The 20306-nt window shown below is 47.7% G+C and overlaps 2 protein-coding genes across 8 annotated transcripts in view; one reads left to right on the top strand and one right to left on the bottom strand.

Annotated features, from left to right (window-relative positions):
* The window catches only part of RNF141 (ring finger protein 141), a 36893-nt gene extending 33139 nt beyond the window's left edge, over positions 1-3754 (top strand). Inside the window, exon 6 of one of the 2 annotated variants that reach the window (XM_027563265.1) lies at positions 679-3754. In XM_027563265.1, coding sequence (XP_027419066.1) covers positions 679-829 — 151 coding nt within the window. In that variant the 3' untranslated portion in view covers positions 830-3754. The remainder of the gene's footprint in view (positions 1-678) is intronic. The other variant, XM_027563266.1, reaches the window with a different exon arrangement.
* AMPD3 (adenosine monophosphate deaminase 3) overlaps positions 2640-20306 on the bottom strand; it is a 53355-nt gene continuing 35688 nt past the window's right edge. For all 6 annotated transcript variants that reach the window (XM_027563263.1, XM_027563260.1, XM_027563261.1 and 3 more), the window contains 9 exons: positions 18308-18502; positions 16878-17009; positions 16187-16350; positions 15146-15272; positions 12398-12561; positions 11303-11423; positions 10035-10208; positions 8244-8354; positions 2640-7213 (listed from right to left, as the gene is read on the bottom strand). In XM_027563263.1, the coding sequence (XP_027419064.1) occupies positions 7037-7213; positions 8244-8354; positions 10035-10208; positions 11303-11423; positions 12398-12561; positions 15146-15272; positions 16187-16350; positions 16878-17009; positions 18308-18502 (1365 nt within the window). In that variant the 3' untranslated portion in view covers positions 2640-7036. The remainder of the gene's footprint in view (positions 7214-8243; positions 8355-10034; positions 10209-11302; positions 11424-12397; positions 12562-15145; positions 15273-16186; positions 16351-16877; positions 17010-18307; positions 18503-20306) is intronic.

Below are 20306 nucleotides of genomic sequence, written 5' to 3'. Positions count from 1 at the left end.
TTTATACATTTTTGCACAGAAGCCAAAGAGCAATTAACTACTTTTAGGTTTCAGATTTCACTGAGCAATAAAGAGAAAAATATTTTCCCTCTGTGACATGTTTCTGGCTCAAATATGCTATTTTTAAAATTTCCAAAGTAATGTTTGACAAGAGAAAAAAATCCCTTTGGAAAACATAATCTTATTTAAGTGATTATATATAAGCTCTTTCCTCCCCCCAAAATTATTCTGCATGTAAAGTTCATTTTATTTTAAGCCTTGAATGCTTCCATTCCATTGTTTATAGCAGCAAAAGATAGGAAAAAATCTGGATATCCTTCCTTCTATGGGAGATAAGTTAAATGAATTATGGCCTAACCAAACAGTGTATTTTGAATAGGCAGCTCTAACATGTGCTGATACTTGTTAAAAAGAGCAGTGATGTGTAGACACATACAAGCTGGTCAAGGCTAGTCTATCTCTAGAATATATAAAAAACTGAAGAATATATAAGAAACTGGTTAACAGCGGTTGCCTCTGGGGATAATAAAGATTAGGGTAGGAGGAAGAGATGTATTTTTCACTATACATTTTTATGCTATTTCCTTTTTTAAAAAAATGTACATGTATTACATTTCAAATTCATTGTTTTAAACAGAAAAAGAAAACAAACTATTCTTTATTTGATTTCTCTAATAGGAGTGATCGACACAGGAATTGCCCTATTTGTCGCCTACAGATGACTGGAGCGAATGAATCTTGGGTGGTATCTGATGCACCCACTGAAGATGATATGGCTAACTATATTCTTAACATGGCTGATGAGGCAGGCCAGCCCCACAGGCCGTGACCTCCTGGTGAAGTGTTCCATTGCTGGTGTGGGCTATACATACTTCAGTCATGGGGAAAGAGGGCAGGGGTATTGTAGCACAGACACAGCAATTCCCCCCCCACCCTCTTATTTTTGCTATTCTGACAGTTTGTCCTTTTATTTTGATAAACTTTCCCTGTCTTCCACTTCGGATAAACTAAAATTTGCTACCATTTTAGACTATATTTTCCTATTATTTATCTGTTCTAATACATATTAGGACTAATTGCTCTTGAATTCTTTGCTGAGTTAACATTTCCGGGGGCTTCTGAAACACTGTTACTTTTCAGGGCAAGAGTATTCTGGAATCTATTTAGTTAGGTTTAAAATAAACCTTGAATTTTAAAAAGTTGTAGCCATGTGAGAGAAAATCTTAACTGAAAATGTATAATACATCAGAGTGCATGTTACTACTTAAATTAGTCTTTCTGCTGGGATCTAAGGAATATGTATGCCCCCTTGTGGTTGACTATTGCTCTTTTAATAGTTTGTACTTGAAATAAGCCCTAATTATTTCCTAACTTTAACAGTGTGTTTTGGAACTACATGTTTTTTAACTTAAGTGTTTTTTCCCCCCATGCTGTGTAACTTGGGTGAAGACTATGAATTAGGGCAGGACTTTGCCTTGTAAATGGATTTCTGCTGGGGAGTCTTCTTGGCTATTCTAGAAATGCTTTCTTACAGCTGGGAAACTGTTCTAAATAGCTTTTGGTAATACTTATTCATCCTGGAGATTCAGATGGAAGTTTTTCTTCATCATAGACCCTAAATTTTATGTCCAAATTATGATAAGTCTTTAACATTGGTTATGGTGCTTTTATTTTCTTAATTTGAAGGCATCTTCCTGAGGTCCCAGAGTCTTCAAATTTCCTAGATTAAGAAAATAGTATGTAGCCTTTTAACCATATGTACACAAAACACCCCTGAAAATTAGGAGATGACTTGACTTTCTCTTTCACTGCATTTCATTTGAAACGCCAGGAAAGAGTATAGATATGGTGTTCAGCAGCACTTGAGCCATTTTTTAAAATTTTTGTTGATAAAGTAAAATTTTATTTTATGCTATATATTAACATTTCAGCATATAATAAACTAGGGCCTGATGTCTTTAAAAGTGTTTTAACATTCCACATAATTTTCTGATTTATTATTGGTATGTTACTATTTTCTGAAATACCAAAGCATACAATTTAAGTTGCTGCTTATTGACAGCAGAATTTTTGGATACTGGGGACTTTAATCAGAATGCAAATTAAGTAATTTTTCGGAAAAATGTCTGACCAAATGTAGCTTGGATTTTACCCCCTAATATAGTACTAATAATTGGTTTACTTTCCTGATGGAGGCAGCTGTTTATACAAGAGGAGTACTGGGGTCTCTGTCCTATCGACCTGGCAGTGCACTTGATGGCTGTGAGACCTGAGAAAGCCCCTTCCTCTCGTTTGCAGGCTCTTTAGAAACAGACTTTATCTGTGGTATTCACACTTTCTTTCAGCAGCAGAACTTTTTTCCCAAGTAAAAATTATACTCAAAATCCCTACACACACGTGCTGCACACACACACACACACACACACACACACACACACACACACACACACACACACACAGTACCCCCCAGTACCCCCCTACCCCACCCCTGCTCTATCATTTTCTCATTATACATTTCCGTATATAAATTTATGTACCACAGTAACTAAATATTTATGAAGTCAGCCAACAAAAACATGTTAATGCATGGTGATTACAAGTATATTGGAATTTGACGAGTAACACAGTTGCATGATGGGACTTGTTATTTTTTTTTTTTTTTAATTTTTTTTCCAAAAAAAATTCAATTAAATCCAAGTCAAAATCCAGACCTCTAATTCTCCTCTGTTCCCCAGTACTCCATGGAACATATTTTGAAAATTTTGAGATAAAAGTCTTTGGAGATTAAATCTTCTAAAATATGTTCCATGGAGTACTATTTTATGACTTTGCTGAGTCTCATTCAGATTGCCCAATTTAAGAATGTTTCTGAAAATGAATAAAATTCCTTCATAGATTTTTGGATCTTTCCAGGTATAGCCAATGATTTTATCCCCCAGAATCCTTCACCTTTCAAGGAATTATTTTTCATAGTGAGCCCAGTGACTTGATGTTGCCCAAACCTTTTTATTTTCCAATATAAGCTCCAAGACACTAACTGATACTGTGAAATATATTTTTACTAGCCTTATCAAATAAATGAGCACAGTTTTTTGCTCACTCCATTAAACTGGGTAATAATTCTTTAGATGTGAATGTTAGGTAGGTTCTACTGTAATAACTAATTGCAAAAGTTGTAAATTTGTTTAATGGATGAAATGTGTACTTTTTGTATTCTGTACAGCTTGTCTTTTTTAAATATTAAGTACTTAAATGCACTTACTATGATAGGAAATATGTGTGCCTTCTAGGATTTATGAAGCTGTTTCATGAACTCTTAAGAAATTTGTAAGTTATAAAGTTTCCCTGTCTTAATAACAAAGGTTTACTCATAATACTGTAGAACTTTAGTTTGAGAAAATGGATTTGACTATGTACTGAATTTAGAAGTTGAAGATAATAGTATCTGTTTTGTTTTTGGGGCAAACTGATGTATTGTGCAATAAATAATCTTTAGCAATTAAATTTTAGGTAATTGAGATTTTTTATTATGTAGTTTCACGTTTTTATATACCAAGTGTTTATATTCCTTAGAGGACTGTTTTGTGTTGTGTTCTGGCGGATTGTGCTGTTTTTGTGCTATGTTTTAAAACACTTCAAATTAGACTCGATTTACTTATACCTAATATAGGTAATAAGGCTGCTTGAAAGTATCTTTTGGTTCAGTGATTTTTATCATTAAGAAGTTGGATTCATTAAAAGGCAATCCAAAGAATTTGTACTTTTAACTTTTTTTCTTAAGTCCAGCTTGCTTTCTTTATCTAGGAGTAAGAAAGCTACTTGGAGATTAGAGAAATCAGGTGACCACCCACATTTATAAAGGACATTTATAATGACAATATAACATAAACAGCAACAGCTGTTCATTTGTTTTCATGTCTTTCTATTACCCTACTGGATAGTAAAAATAATAAAATACTTCACCCTGTGGTGGTTTTGATATTTTACCTTGTAAGATCATTTCTAAGATAAAAGAGTGGAATTAGAGAAGCAGGCTAGAATCTTAGTGCTGAGAATGGGAAAACCATTTATAAGAAGGAGTAGCAGTTTATAATTAATGTGTATCATCATGGAGAAGTACACATTTTGGTGTCAAAGACATAAAAGCCCCCTCAGAGATTTATTTTTACAATCTTGCAGCTGTTTATAGTCTTAACTCTGGCATACTCTGTCTCCCTAATATATTTCTTTAGAGGTTGAAGGTATAAAAATTTTCAAGGAACTATGTCTGATAAGTGTTCCTTTTATTGCAGTTAGTTATACCTGTTTTTTATAACAGTCATAGTTTTTAGGTAGAGAATACCTAGGTTTATTACCAGTGTATCACCTTCAGTTGCGTCTGCGATCTCAGAAAATGATCAAAATATTATTTCACCATCACGGCATTCAGAAACAAGTAAAGAGAAAGCCATAGGGATGTGCTTTTAACTCTGCCTTATCCAAGGTAAGACAAAGTAAAGGTGCAGGACAGGCCTGGTAACCACCACCCCAGGAGCTGTGATTGGTTTTAATGAGGCACAGAACAACTGTGATTGGTTTTCATGAGGCACAGAACAATAACATTGATCATTTCAACAGTGCAGTTTCAAGTAACAGTGTGAACTTGAGCCCTTTCGAGTAAGCATGTCTCAAAAACCATTCTGCTAGAAACGTGGGCTAGTGTACAATTGTCTTTGATTCCAACTGTGATCACAAAAGAAAGAGATTCACCCTAAAAAGGCCAATGAGATTGATGATGTAATAAAAGTGCATTGTGCTATAGAAAAAGGTATCTGAAAAGCGTGCAGGTCAGGTAAAATCCAATAGGTGTTGACTGAACAGACTGGAGATATATCCAGGGAAAGGAAATGACCATGTGAGACTTTACTCATGAACTGTTACAGCAGAAGTTAGAAAAAAAGGGCAAAAGTTTCCCTCCGGGGTTTTGAAAGCTTCAGTTCAAATTTTTGAGTTTTCCTAGTGAATGTCATCCATATCTGAATCTTGATTCAGAATAGATAAATTAGTCATTATTATTGATAGCTTTTCATGATGCCTATATCTTTTCTTTAAAACTTAAAAGATTTGCCTAAAATAGTTTAAAACTGTTGAGCCACAGCCCTAACAGACTTTATTTAATAATTAAATGCTTGATACACACAAAATGACAATGAAGAACTGTAAAATACTTGTTATGTTCAGGCAAATGTATACAAATGGCTTTTTAAAAACGAGTGCCTAAAATAAATGCTCGGTTTTCATTCAGTTTCATGGTTAGCTATAAGGTAGCATATGTTTGCCTTGTAAAAAGACTGTATTTATTGTTCCGTATGCTAAGTTGACCAGTGGAGGGAATAATCGTTACAAAGTAACAGGACAAGACAACCTAAAGCCAGGTAAGCATCTTCACAGGCAAAAATAGTGTTCTTCTAACTCTGTGATGATTCACAAGGGCTTACTCTAGTCTATATTTGTCCATAGAGATAGACAAGAAGGTCCTTGAGCAGCCTCTTGAGTTCCAGGAGCATACAACCTTAAAATATTTCCAAAAGAGGAGATTCGTTCATTTTTATATAATATACATTTATTGAGCACCTACTATGTACCAGGCCCTAGTAACACAGATGAAGAGTACATTGGTAAAGCTTAAATTCAGACTGGTCTTTAAAAATGCTTTCTACCTGGCCCCTGGGACCAGGTACATACTGAAGAGGTCTGCATATTAGGTAAAGGAGAGATTTCACCGTGTGGTGGGGGGTGGGAAATGCACCAAGTTACAGTGATTAAAAAAAATTCTAAATGTGTCAGGCCTGAAGGAAGAGTGGGGAAAGGACTAGATTAGGATTAGGGAAACCTAGTTCTGATCCTATTACTTATTAGAGCTGTGTGACCTTAATCAAATTTCACTTCTGTGGCCCTAACTGTTCATAAGTAAAATGATAATTGGGCTACAGTCACAGAATATTAGAACCAAAAGGAACAGAGGTCATCTAGTCCTGTGCTTTTCAAAGTCCTTAGTTCAAATGTAAATACACAGAAGCCCCAGTATAAAACCGATAAAAGCTGAGTCACCTTGAAGTAAAAGCAGCACCTCAGAGCCTCAACCCCCTTCTCATTCCCTGCCCTGAAGTGGTCCAGGAACTGAGCTCACAGAACACCACGGAAAACCACTCATCTGATCGAAACCTTCACCTTTCAGATGAGGAAACCAAGACACAGGATAGGAGTGATGGCTGTGATATGAATATTTGGTTTCCTAAATATGAAGGGAGGAAGGCTAAATAAACAGTTTTAAAACTCATTTTAAAAAAAACGCAAAGAAGGAAGTTGTCTAATTCTTTCAAAGTAGCTCCTTTATGAAAGGGAGCTTTGGAGTAGATTTTAAGGCAGCCAGCCCATGAGAGGCTGAAATGAACAACTACCAACGAGCCTGCGGGGTATATAGAGAAGACTATGGCAGAAAACCAGACTTCGTATCTGGGCACTGGACCATGTAAGATCCTGGCCCCCACGATGCAAGCATTAGCACTTTGAAGAGGAACATTTGGAAAATTAGGAATTAGTCCAGCTCCCAGATCCCCAAGGAGGAGTCACCATCTATTACTCAAAAATATTAACAGAAATTGGCATGAAGTGACGTGAAGTGAAGTCACTCAGTTGTGTCCAACTCTGCGACCCCATCAACTGTAGCCTACCAGGCTTCTCCATCCATGGGATTTTACAGGCAAGAATACCAGAGTGGGTTGCCACTTCCTTCTTCAGGGGATCTTCCCAACCCAGGGATCTTCCCAACCCAGGTCTCCCGCATTGCAGGCAGACACTTTGAGCCACCAGGGAAGCCACCGAAATGGGTATGTTAGACCTTAAAGTGAACAGTGCAACCAAAAATCACTAGTTTGAAAGTTCTTCAGTGGTATCGTCTCCATGGAGGAAAGTCCTAGTTTGGTATCTTGACCACTGTTAATCACGGCAGACTTGAAATTAAACCAAAAAGTTAAAACGCATGTCCAACGTTCGACTAGTTGGTCAGGGCTGTGATCTCTTCTGATTTCATGGCATCAGACAGGAAGCTGAGCTCATTGCACAGGGTCTCGTATCGGAATGCCATCCGGATCTGAGCAACATTTGTCTTTCGAATATCATTTCCTTCAGGTCCTTCTTTATAGTAATTTTGTCCCAGAAATTTTTGCTTTTCCTATGGACCAAGAGAAATACAAATGAAACAATATACCTTATATTCACTTTCTATATCCACATGGCAGCTCAGACTTAGCCATACCAAATCAGGCTATTCCTCCAAAGCAGATCCTCCATCAAGACATCTTGCCTCACAGAGCTGTTACAAAATTCCTCCTGCCTTCCTGTCCTCAAGGATGTCACCCTGGTAACCACATTCAGTCCCTTCATTTCTAACTGAGATTTCCTTGATCAGAAAGACAAGAACTATAAGAGCCGCTGGCAATGAAGAAAGCAAGGTGAAGGCGTGAAGATTCTCGAAGTCTCTCCCGAGAGCTGACAAGGGCACACAGATGTGCCTGGGGACAACCAGTCCAGGGAACCAAGTCCCCACAAAATGAATCTTGAGCCTTACCTCTTATCTGCATCAGCGTCCAACAAGAGCAGCACAATGCAGCCCTCTCCCTATACCATTGACACTGCCCAGGGGAGCTGCCCAGGGACACAGACACCCTTTGGAGCAGTGGTTCTCAACCCTGGCTCCATATCAGAATCACCTAGAGAGCTGTTTAAAAAAATGAGTGATGTCTGGGTCCCATTCCTACAGTTTTCTGTTCAATCTAGGTACTGTTCAGCTATTTGAGAAGCCCTGAGTGCTTATTATGTGCCAAAATCTAATCTTGACCTCAGGGATGTAATGCTGAACTTATATTCTGGAAGGCAGGACAGAAAAACACATGACTACATAATTGGCAATGTCAGTAGTAATAAATGTTATGGAAAAAAGCAGACAAGGGATGGATAATGAGGGCAGGTGTGTGGCTACTATAGAATGAGTGATTGGGGAAGGCCTCTCCAAGGAGGTGACATGTGAGCAGAGATCTGAAAAAAGGCAACAGAGCAGCCATGAAAATTTAGGAGTCTCCCCAGCGGTTTCCCCTAGAATGCGGCAGAGACCCTGCCTGTTTCGTCCATCCCCAGGGGCAGGGCCGAAGACGCCTGGCACAGAGCAGGCATCTGACGTACAGTGTGGAAAGGACGAGAGGTACCTGATGCGAGAGGCCGCTCTGCAGCACGCTGTTCCTGGCGATCTCACACAGGTCGCACGTGCTCAGCTTCCACACTTGAGCCGCAATTGCGTATTCCTCCATAAGCGCTTCCTAGATTCCCCCCAGAGGAAACGTTAGATGGGAGCCTGTCCATTTCAACACTTGGACATCGCAGATTTCATTTTTCCTTAAGAACTGGCACATGGACAATAAAACAACATCCCCCTCCCCCTAAAATCACAAACTCCCAAGATCTTTTTTGTGTGAAAGTTCAGGTAACCAAAGACAGAGATATCAAAGAACAGCTACAGATTTATCTGTTGACCGGCACATGTTCATGTTCAAGGCCCTGCGCCCAGGACTAGCGGGCACCAGCCTGCTCTCCTGTGCCTATCTCCCTATCATGCACACTTTTAATACCCACTCTGCAGCCTTGCCTTGTAGTCAACACTTTTTCTTAAGATTATCCAAAATAAAAGTTAATCTGAGTAAAGTACTAACAGAGATGGAGCATTGATTAGGAATGAGAAGTGATCAAGGGTCAGTAGTGAGACAGTGTAAGCCGAGGAGGATTTAAGCTTGAGCTATGCGTTCACTTTGTTTTCTCAGCTGTGAAATAGCTCACATTTATCACAAGTCCTTCTCTCACCTCTTTGCCACATCACTGCCTCTGTATCCTAGGCAGTGGTTCTGAAAACACAGTCCCAGGATTCCTAAGGATCCCCAGGGCTTTTTGAAAGGTCCTCCCTTTTCCAACTATGTATTTATTCTGTGAGGCAAGATTTCTTCATGCACTTTGGTAAAAACAATTTGTCACAATAGATTGACTGCAGAAGCAGAGATGAGAATCCAGCTGTCTTCTATCAAACCAGACATTAAGGAGATTTGCAAAAATTTAAAGCAATGCCATTCTCCATTTTGTTATTGAAGTTTGTGGGCATATGGTTATTTCTCATAAAAATTGGTAATTGTGTTAACATTTCATGATTTATTAGTGTTATTTTTACATGAGTTAATATTTTTCAATTTCACACAGTTAATTTTCACTAGTTAGAAGGCATGTCAACCTCAGCTCTCTGAGAGCCTCAGTTCCTCATTATATAAAGGGGTCTTGAGATCAGAGGCTTCCCTGGTGGCTCAGTGGTAAAGAAGAACTCGCCTGCCAATGCAGGAGATGCAGTTTGATCCCTGGGTTGGGAGGATTCCCTGGAGAAGGAAATGGCAACCACTCCAGTATTCTTGCTCGGGAAATGCCATGGACAGAGGAACCCAGCAGACTGCATAGTCCATGGGATTGCAAAAGAGTCGGACACAGTAGTAACTGAGCACGCACACGTGAGACCAGAAGCTTGGAGCCTGTCCTAGAAGACCTAGGCACTTCTGTTTTCACTAATGTGTGGCTGGTCTCATCATTACCACATTTGTGCTGGTACACTGGTGACTGGTCCCCATGCATGATACCACCTTTCCCTTCCTCCTCGCTGTCCCAGAGATGCACAACTTCCTAGTAATCATAGTGGTAACAAAAATGATAGCTAACATTCTTAATACAAGTAACAGTGCCAGTATTACAGAGGTAGGGAATATCAAAGGAAGGGAAAATGAAAGGCAAAGAAAAGAAAGCCTCATGGTTTCAAGAACCCCAGAAAAGGGCTTCTGGGAGGAACACTTTTTCCTCACCAGGAGCCTCCTCTTGTCTTCACTGGTCACCAGCGCCACCCTGAAGGCACCGTGTGCTCAGGTCCCTACCGTGGGAGGAGGACAGCCCTCACCTTCCCCTAGAGTCCTCACCTTCGTATAGTGAAACTGCATGGGATCATCGGTGGAGAGAGAAACATGAAGCCCCTTGTGCAGGAATTCCCTCAGAGGGTTTTTCGAATATTCGAGGAACAGACTGTTGTTGCTAAGAGGAGACATGGCAATGGGGATCTGAGCCAGGTAGTAGAGATACTGCAACACCGGACTCTGCAAAAGAACCACCAAACTCAGGGGACAAGAGCCAAAGGTGGGGAGCATTCACCAAGGGAAGCCAGGGCTCCAGGCAGTGTCTGTGGGAGACCCCTGAGCTCCCTGCCAGGACTCTGGACCCCACCCTCTGTGTTCACCTCTCTCCTGCATCGGGGCCCATCCCTCCCTGGGACTGCTCTCCTGCCCGTTGTTGGAAGTGCTCCATCTTGGCTCCAGACCAGAAGCACAGCTCACGGCAGGAAGGGCACCTGCCAGGTCCCGGGCTGACCCCAACCTACGTCCTCAGCTCCCCTCTCCCAGGCACTGACCCCAACAAGTCAGCCCTTGGAGATGCCCCACTTTTGTTGTTTTGCTTGACCACAAACATTGAGGTTGTGACTGTAAACACTGCAACTCCTTGGAGGTGGGAAGGGGCGGACATGACCGGGCTAGAGTGGTTCTCTGATGTAGCACCCACCCCACACAGAACCATGAGGCATGGCTAGGTGGCCCCTAGGAACAGGGAAGCAGAGGAGTTTGAGCAAATATCCTTCCTATGGAAGTGAGTCAAAATATGGAGAAGACTGAATGCATAGAGTTCATGGTAGCATTAGTTACACAAGCAAAAATCGGATGGATTCTGTGCAACAGCTGGAGAAGGGCTGTCCTTCCGCAGCCTTTAGGATGAGCAGCCAGATGTCATGTCACAGCACAGAAAAATGCTTGTGAAACAAAGTTAGGGGACGAAGAAGGAACTGTGTGTTATGATAATAAGCTTATTAAAAATATGCCCTGGAAAAAAAAGATGGGAATTGGAAATAACAACAAGCTAATGATGCTTTTTTCAAGTGATAGCAGTAAGGAATTTTTTTTCTATTTCTCCACTTTTTTGAAAACCTAAATTGGGATGGACTTGATCATATTATTTCATAATTAAATATAAAACCAAGAGACTACAGATAGCAAAGCCTAGAAAAGGAACCAGCATTTCTGCATCACTGGCCAGAGACTCCCAGGGTGTGGCCAGAGTCCAGGCGGTCCCCACCCTCCCCAGAGGAGCCCCAGGGCGGGACTGTTACTGCAGGGCAGGCATCTGTCAGGGGCCTGGTTACCTTCTTGAGGAGCAGCCCGTGGGAAATGTTGTCAGCAGTCAGGAAAGCAGAAACCAGGTGGGTGATGGAGCCAGCCTCCCCACAGTGAGGCCGGAACAGGAACGTGCTCAGGCCCCGCTCCCTGCAGGCATGAGGCTCATGGTAAAAAAGGACCCTTGGTCCACCTGCCCCAGTGACCGTGGGCCTGCGCCGCTCGCTCAGGGCCCACTCCAGGGAAGACAGTCACCCATGGCAGGGTCAGCACCCTGGAAACAACCTCTCCCCAAATCTGAGACCCAGGCCCAGAGCTCCTCAGAACCAAGAGATGCCATCTCCGGAGAACAGAGGGAGGGCCCAGTCCTCCATCCATCCTCTCCTCCTCTCCCCCAGGGCCTGGCAGCCCAGATTCAGACAGGCAAGGCCCTGAGAAACCATCGAGTCCAGACTCTGTTGTAAGAAGGGGGCAATCCCAGAGAGTGGAGCCAGATGTCAGAAGCCCCTGAGCAGGGCAGCAACAGCTGAACTAGAGCCCCTGCCTCAGAAAGCTCAGCCCAGGACTCCACCCCTGGCATCTCCTTTCAGTCGTGGTCCCACTCAAAGCCCCTCACCCAGGAACTAGTGCTTCCTGAGGTCTCAGCCTCGAGACCCAGCAGGGGTGGGAAGGACCGTTCAGCATCCTGCCGCCTGGACCCCGCCTGGGTGTGTGCGCTGGGGGAGCCTGGGCACACAAGACCACCAGATGGAAGCTCTGAGGGCATGAACACAGTCTGTTTAGCTCCCTGTTATGTGTCCTGGGCCCAGGACAGGGCCTTCACTTGGCAGGTGCTGTGAAGTGTTGAATGGATGGACACACATATGAACGCCATTGGTGTGGAGGTGAGTGAACATGTGTCGGAAGGTCATGCATCTGTAACCTATCAGGGATGGACACACACACAGGTGTGGTGTGTGTATGGACATGTGTCTAGGCATGGGGGCTGGCCGCCTTGTATGTGTGATGGTGCCTGTTGCAGCAAGCAGGCCTGTGTGTGTGCGTGCGGCCCTGCGAGTACGGGTCCAGTGTGGTGGGTTGGGGAGCACCCCCGTGCAAGGGGTGCACAGGGCTGGCTCACCCACCTGCGGAGGTTGTTCAGCACCATGATGTTGGCATACATGTAGTACAGGTAGTAGCTGTAGGGTGGGTTCTGCTCGCTGGTCCAGACGTCCGGGCTGGGGCTCTTGTCCGAGAACATGTGGTCGCTGTGCTTGGACTCATCATCCACGCTGTCAAACCCTGTCACCTGGGCAGGAGGAGGGATCCTGCATCAAGCTGCGGCAGACGGGCCGCCAAGCGAATTGTTAAAGGCCTTGGCGCCCAGGCCTCTCAGCTGGGGACCCCGGGGCCTGCCTGAGCCACATTTCTCCCAGGGATGGGGAGTGGGCACAGCGCCCCAGGCTGTCCCTCCAGGGTTTCCAGAGGTACCCGGAAGCCAGTCTAGAGAGCACCAAGCCCCTATGTGGCAGCAACAGTGAAGGGGAACTCAGGCCAGGCCAGGTGCAGGGTGAGGCGGCTGGACTCACCTCCCGTCCTCCGCTGTGCCATCAGCAGCAGTGACAACAGCTGTGAGGGGAAGGGGACAGGAGTTTCCATACACCTACGGGGTGTCAGGCCCTGCCTGGAGCACTCACCACACACGTCAGCTAACTCAGTGCTCAAGTGGCCCTGTGAGGGTGGGCTTGGCTGAGAGCAGAGCAGGGCTGGTGGAGGCACTTGCCCACGTCAGACCACCAGCTGAGCCTAAATGGGCTCTGGGCCTGCACTCTTCGGGGCTGCAGGTAGAGGATGCCCTGGAGTGGCCATGAGAAACCCACTGGGATGCCTCATAAGCAGGCCAAGGTGGGCGCCATCCAAGAGGGCTTCTTGGAAGGCTGAGCCCTGGCTCCTGGAGCCTGCCCTCTGAGCAGGGTCGGAGCAGCTCAGAAGACGCCCTCCCCGCAGCATACACTGACACTGGGCCCGCCCTACACTCCATGGGCCCTCCCGAGGCACCAGCCTCTTGCTGTCGCCTCCTCCCAGAGGTCGGGCCCTGAGGGAAGACGTACCTGCGAGGACTCGGCTCCGCGCTGGCACGCAGGGCCACTTGGCTCCCGTCACTCGGCCCCAGCAGTGCTTTGGGAAGGGGCCCCTGAAGGACAGGCTCAATCTGGGGGGCTCCCAGCCCAGCCCCAGCCAGGTCTGCCTGTTCCCAACTCGGCAGTATAGGCCCAGGGGAGCAAAGGACCACCAAGGTCTTGCCAGAATCTTCTCTGTCAGTCACATGTCAAAGGAAATGACAGTCCCCACTGCAGCTCTCAGCATGGCCTGGACACATCTGGGGGCCAGAGGGACCTCGAGTTCTGCTCTGTCTGCACTCACAGCTCCATGCTGCTCCTGAACTCTCAGGGCCCAGCACGGGGGCAATGTCAGCCCCTCTCCTGAGCTCTGCGTCCCCCCTGCAGGGCCCTAAACTGGACATCCCAAGGGCCTCAAGCACAGAATCTGTCCAAACCCCAACTCCTCCTCCTCCCCAGCCTCCCCACTCCCCACACAGCTGGCAGTGACCTCCTAAAGGCACAGCACCTGCTCCCCTGCAAAACCAGGCACCGAGGGCCCCTCCGACTCCTCGCCTCGCTCACCTGCAGGCCATGCCCACGCCCCATCTGTTCTCCAACTGCACCCACCACCTGTATACCCCTCACTTTCCTTAATGGGAGGCAGGATTCTATGGGATCGATGACACTTGGGTCAGGACCCTGGGTATGAATTCCAGTCCTGCCCCTTTTCAGCTCTGTGGTCTCTCAGTTTCCTGGTGTGTAAATTGGAGCTAGTAGCTTCACAGGACTGCTGTAAGGATTAAGTGAGATAATCCACAGTGTCTGAACACACAGCAACACATAATCATGCTGGCTACTACCAGCAAATGATGTAAAATGGGGCAGTCTTGAGGGTGAGGCGAGATCGCGTCATGGCGTGGATCACCGCGCAGGGAGGCCATCAGTGTGAACTGTTACTATGACTTCAAGCCCCCTTCACGTCTCTACTGTTGAGCAGGCCCCCCAACTCTCACCTTGCGCCCCTGCCCCCACGTCCAGCTACCTTCTGTTCCAGGGCTTTCCTCACTCAATAGCCTGCTTGTCGATGGTATTAAGACATAAATTCAACGCTGGCCCTCCGCCTGTTCAAACCTCCGCCTGTCCAGCACCCCCCAACCCCTCCCCCTACAAATACACTCAGCCATCCCTCCACCCCTACCTCTTCACCCTGAGCCCTCTGGGATCTTCCCTGCCTCCCTCCCTGGCAGAAACCATCCACACCATAACCTCCACCAGGCACTGAACTTGCCTCTCACCATCTGCAGCCACCTTTGTTCTGGGTACCCAGAGGGCGGGACAAGCTGATGCCCTTCCTAGTTAAGTCTCTTCTCCACCCTTCTCCCCTCTCCCACAGCTAACCAGATAAACATATTTTGTGGGGCTCAACCAAACAAGGTGTGAGGACCACTGGTGTCCAGGGGAAAGCAGGAGTCTGGAATGTCTGCAGCTGGGGCAGGCCCGGTCCTTTCACCCTGCCTGGCCAGGAACTGACTCTTCAGTCTTTCTGCCCCTCGGCTGCCTTCCCATCACCCCACCTATGCCTGCAGGGCCACCCCAGAGGAGAAGGGAACTTCTCTTCTCTGCAAGAAGCTTGTTATTCTAGAAATTCAGCTTCTTAGGGTGGGACACTTCATGCCTGGGGCACACCAGTGATCTTAGAAGCTAAGCTGACTTAACTTGCTGGGAGTCTTCTCCTCCCTCCACTCTGGGTACATCACCTGGGCACATCACCTGGGCACCACCCGTGCTTACGTATTTGAGGAAGAGGTGAAGCTCTCGGTGATCTTGAGGGTTGATGGTGGCCTCGAAAAGGGGCAGGAAGATATTCTCCAGCATCTTCCCAAAGCTTGGCAGCAGCTTCTTTAACCTAAATATGTCACTGGGGGAAAGTGAGACTTGCCGATAAAGGTGGTTCCAATAGCCCCCTCAACCTGTCAGAGATCAGCCCTGGTCCCTTCCTCAGGCAGAGCAAGTCCCCATTTAAGCACCCAGGGCAGGGTCAGAGGTGGGGCTCCAACACAGATCCCTCCCCTCCTCGCCAAGTTCTGCAATACCAAGCATTGGTTGGCACACTCAGCACCTACCCATGCCCATCAGTGAGCTTTCTTCAGCTAGAGGCCACACTGGGAGGGGGGCGCTGGGATTCAGGCTGATCCAACTCCCTGCCACTCAGCTCAGTTCCCCTAAACCACAAGTCCCAGACATTCCAGGGGCCCTATATTGCCCAGACTGGAGAGGACAGGGGTAGTCTGAGCCATATCCAGGCAGTGGGCCAGCAATGTAGGCCCCCATCAGGTTATGCAGACTCCCAGCCTCACCCAAAAAGATAGTCCATCCTCAAATCACAGTGACAAGAAGATGGGCAGTCGTTCCCACCAGGGCTTCCCAGGTGGTACAGTGGTGAAGAATCAGCCTGCCAATGCAGGAGACACAAGGGACACGGGTTCGACCTGTGGGTCAGGAAGATCCCCTGGAGGAGTGCATGGCCACCCACTCCAGTATTCTTGCCTGGAAAATTCCATGGGCAGAAGAGCCTGGTGGGCTACAGTCAATGCGTTGCAAAGAGTCAGACATGACTGAGTGACTGAGCACGGTTCCACCAGGCCTTTGCGATTATATGTTCCTCAAACAACAGTGTTGAAGCATCACAAAGTATCTGTGCAGACCGCCCCTCTCTGTAGGGGAGTCCCAGGGGCACTAGGCCTAGGCTGGCACTGGAACAGGCTCAGCAGATCCTGTGGGACAGGCTGGCGACCCCAGAGGACACGGGGAGACAGCAGCTGCCTCACTTACTAGATCCGGGGCACCTGGATGATCCAGCGCATGTTGGGCGAGTAGACCTTGTGCTGGATGAACCAGCGGGCCAGGTTGGGCCACTCCTCGGGACTGCGGCCGTAGATGGAGAGCCGTGGCTCTGAGTACTGGTACTTGCTCTCCTCCAGCTCCCAGGCCACCTCCTGGCACAAAGAAGAGCTCAGATCAGCCCAAGGGTTGAACCTGGGTTGACCCCAGCAGCAGACCCTGCAGCTCCCCCAGCCACCAGCTCCCCAGCTCATAAGGCCTGATCTACACCTCTGTTAGCACTCACTCCACCCTCGTGGGGAAGAAAGCCCTGGGTTGCACAGTCACACGTGTGACTAGAGGCCCGGGGGCAGAAGCGTCACCAAACAGAGCGAACCTGTACCCAGTGTAGGCTGCAAACACGCAGAGCAGCAAGCCTGGCTGTGGAGGGCTGCGCTGGGACGGACATCCTCCCCTTCCTCTTGCCCGCAGTCAGCACAGTCCATACACAGCACTTCCTGCCCACCCGGAAACCGGCGGCCAGGGCCACAGCACTGGGCATTGGCGCCTGCCCCTCGCCTGAGCTGGATGGACAGGGATTCAGGAAGGGGAAGAGGACAGGAGCCCCTGCAGGCCCCCACTCCCTGGACGCAGATGCTGTCGGGAATCCGAGGAGGGCTTGAGATGCCCAGGGCTCACTCACCTTGACCATCCGAGCGAAGTACTCTCCTCCTAGGTAGTTTTCTGTTTTCAGATACAGGTCTCGCAGCTCGCTGGCCCCCACAGGGTTGTACTTGGAGTTGAACTTGTCAAAGCGGTGGAATGTCTGCCGGCCCTGGAGAAAGAAATACCAGCTAGCTCACCACGCTGTCCTGCAGCCACCAGACACACGCCTCCTCCAGCCATTACAATGTGGCCTCCGTGAGCCACACTGAAAGGCACCTTCTATGTCAGTTCGTACATGGAAGCTTGGAAAGTCCCAGGGCCGGGACCACACGTCCTCACTCGGTCAGCCCTGGGGTCCGTTCCTGAGACCCTCTTGAGCAGGGTCAAGGTCCTCGTGCTTCTAGGAGCAGGGCTAGCTGAGCGAGCAAAGAATACTGAGCCATCCGTAATAACATGTGCCCTATTACTGCTTGGACTGCATAAGGCCCTTTCTCCACATCTCCTCATTCAGTGTCTGCTTTTAGGATTTTTTCACTGTGGTGAAATGTATACAACACAAAATGTGCCGTCTTAACCATTTTTAAGTGTACATTCACACTGCTGCGCAGCTATCACCACCATCTGTCCCCAGAACTCTCTTCATCTTACAAAACTGAAACTACGTCCTCACAAAACAACTCCCCACGACGCCTCCCCCAGCCCACGGGAACCACCATTCTCCTTTCTGTCTCCATGGGTTTGCCTGTTCCAGATGCCTCATACATGTGCAATCATGCAGTACTTGTCCTTTTGTGTCTGACTTCTTTGATTTATAATGTTTTCAGGGTTCATCTGTGGATGTGGCAGGTTATCAGTACTTTACCCCTTTTCAGGACTGAATAATATTCCTGTGTGTGTGTGTGTGTGTGTGTGTGTACATTTTGTTTATCCATTCAAGTGGTGATGGACACTCTTTGGCCACTGTGAATAATGCTGTGATAAGCACTGATGTGCAAGTATCAGTTTTAGTCCCTGGGGTCTATACCTAGGATTGGGATTGCTGGAATATATGGTAATTCTACATTTAACTTCCTGAGGAGCGGCCACACTGTTTTCTACAGCAGCTGCACCTCCATTTAGTACTTTAATAACACTGCAATGTCATTAAGGCACGTGGTAGTCACCATGTTACAAGCAAGGAAATAAAAGCTCAAGTGAATTACTCAAAGGCACTTAACTCTTACGTAGCGGAAATGGGAGTTAGAAGGGGAATGTCTCTGACTCCAAGTCACACCCTCTTCTCCTCTGTCCCAAGGCTGCTTCCAGCCCTTACTCTCTGAGGATAAACTGTCTCTCACAGTTCCCACGGCTGGAAGAGAAAGAGATGCCTACACAGCCAGCCCCTCTCCAAGACCAATCGTGGCTGCTTTCCAGCAGGCTGAGTCCTCCACCAGGACTGCGTGAGGCCCTGGGGCAGAGCCCACTCACCGCATGGACGTCCAGCGAGTCCACAGTGAGGTCGTACGGGTCCATGTGCAGGCTGTCGAACACCTGCCGCAGGGTGATCTTCCGGCCCCGCTTCTCGGCCACTGTCCTGTCGGGCTCCGTCTGGTACGTGTGCTTGATGAAGCGCAGCAGGTGCTTCTGGTTCATGCAGGCAGCTGCATGGATGTGCGTGTCCACCTGCGACACAGGCCCAGCACGTGAGCCGAGCCGCCTCCCTCGGCACCGAGAACCAGGACCCCCGGGCCTCGGTGTCGCGTGCAGAGCCTCAGCAACCCCCTGGTGCTGGACCGCCCCACCCCGTATCTCTTCTAGAACTGGGCTTCCCCGCTGTAGCCTTGCTGCCCAATCCCCCTTCTTACAGCATCAGGAGACCTTTTCTTAGTACAGTTCAAATCTGGCCATCGTCCCTGTTAACACATCAGTGCTGCCCAACATTTCAAAATAACGCCCAAGTTCCTGAGCCTGGGATTCAAGGCTTCCGTTCAGTCTTAAGTCTCACCTTGCCCTGCTCTCTGCTCCAGCCAGGACACCTCACTTACAGGTATCCGAGGAGCCCTGCTATTCCTCAGCCTGGATGTCTTCCTTCCTCCCCACCAGTCTCATCCACTTGGAAGTCTTCTATGACCTCCTCCACATAGAAGCCTATCCTGATCCCCCAAACACAACGAGCGAGTTTTCCCCTTGTCCAACCTGGAGCCCTGGCACAGACATTCCTGTCACTGTATGTATCCTCCAGTCCTCTCTAATAAGTTTCTATCTACTTCATCATTAGACTGGAAGCTCAGTCCTCAAGGACAGGGGCGTGTCTGTGCATCTAAGTCTCCAGTGCCTACCCCAGAGCCTGGGATGATGTGAAATCAATGGATGGATGAACGGACCAATGAACAGGTGTGGGAGGTTCCGACCATTTCAGTGATATCCACCTCCTCCTCATAGAACCCCGAGGGCTCACGTAATGCCCCGCAAAATCCCACACTTGCTACTGACCTCTCTTAGAACCCCCAGAGCATTCCCCTCAGCCACCAGCCCTAAAGAAACAGAGCCCTGGCTAAGCTGAGGGATGGCCTGAAGTCACAGTGGGCAGCCTGACCCTCTTCCATAAAGCCAAGGGGCCTGCAGGAGGTCCCAGGGAAGGTGGCAGTGACCTCACAGGCCAGGGTGCTGCCAACCACTAGCCCACACTCTGCAGTCCCTGCTGCGGCCAGCTGGGCAATCTGCCAGGGCTGGGGTAAGGAGGCGGCTGACTTCAGGCCAAGGAATGCTGTCCACAGCTGGCCAGGCATCTCCGAGTCATGCCAAACCCGACATCCAATCCACTGAACCTCTGTGAGCTTTCCACCAGCCAGCCCCTGTCACCGGCCACATCACTCACTCCTCGGGGCCCTCCTGCCTTTAATCCCGCCACTCCTACCAGGAAGACAGACCACTGGGCATCAGAGAAACGAAGCACCAAAAGTTAAAACATCACCCAAAGCTCAGGCCCCTCAGGGACAGGCTGGACTCGTGGGGGAGGCACAAGCGAAGGTCAGCCGGCCTCAGCTCAGCCGTCCGGACACAGCTGGGCTCAACCACCTCAGGATGACTCAGCACATTCTGGGCTTTCTTGCTGTCCTCCGGCATCCCAGTGACACACCGCAGGGGGTGGGTGCAGCCTGTGCTTACCCCCGTGAGTCACAAGGTGAGGAAGGAAAACAGCTGCACAATCCAGGAAGCACGGGATCCAAACTTCAGAACTACCAGGGTGATTATTTTAGGAACAAGTAAGACAGCCTGTAATCGGAGGTCAGCACTTTCAATTCACTGGAAGATCCAAGAGCATTCCTTGCTTTCACCTAAGATCTGGGTCTAAACAAACAGTGGTTTCTAAATGGGCTGGCCAGTACCTGGCCTCTAAGCCAACACTATTTCCACATCCATAGTGAAAGTCGCTCAGTTGTGTCCGACTCTTTGCGACCCCATGGACTGTAGCCCGCCAGGCTCC

The sequence above is a fragment of the Bos indicus x Bos taurus genome, chromosome 15, assembly GCF_003369695.1.
Source record: "Bos indicus x Bos taurus breed Angus x Brahman F1 hybrid chromosome 15, Bos_hybrid_MaternalHap_v2.0, whole genome shotgun sequence".
Classification (NCBI taxonomy): Eukaryota; Metazoa; Chordata; class Mammalia; order Artiodactyla; family Bovidae; genus Bos; species Bos indicus x Bos taurus.
Note: the sequence above shows the minus strand (reverse complement) of the source record. Positions and strands in the feature narration are given on the sequence as shown.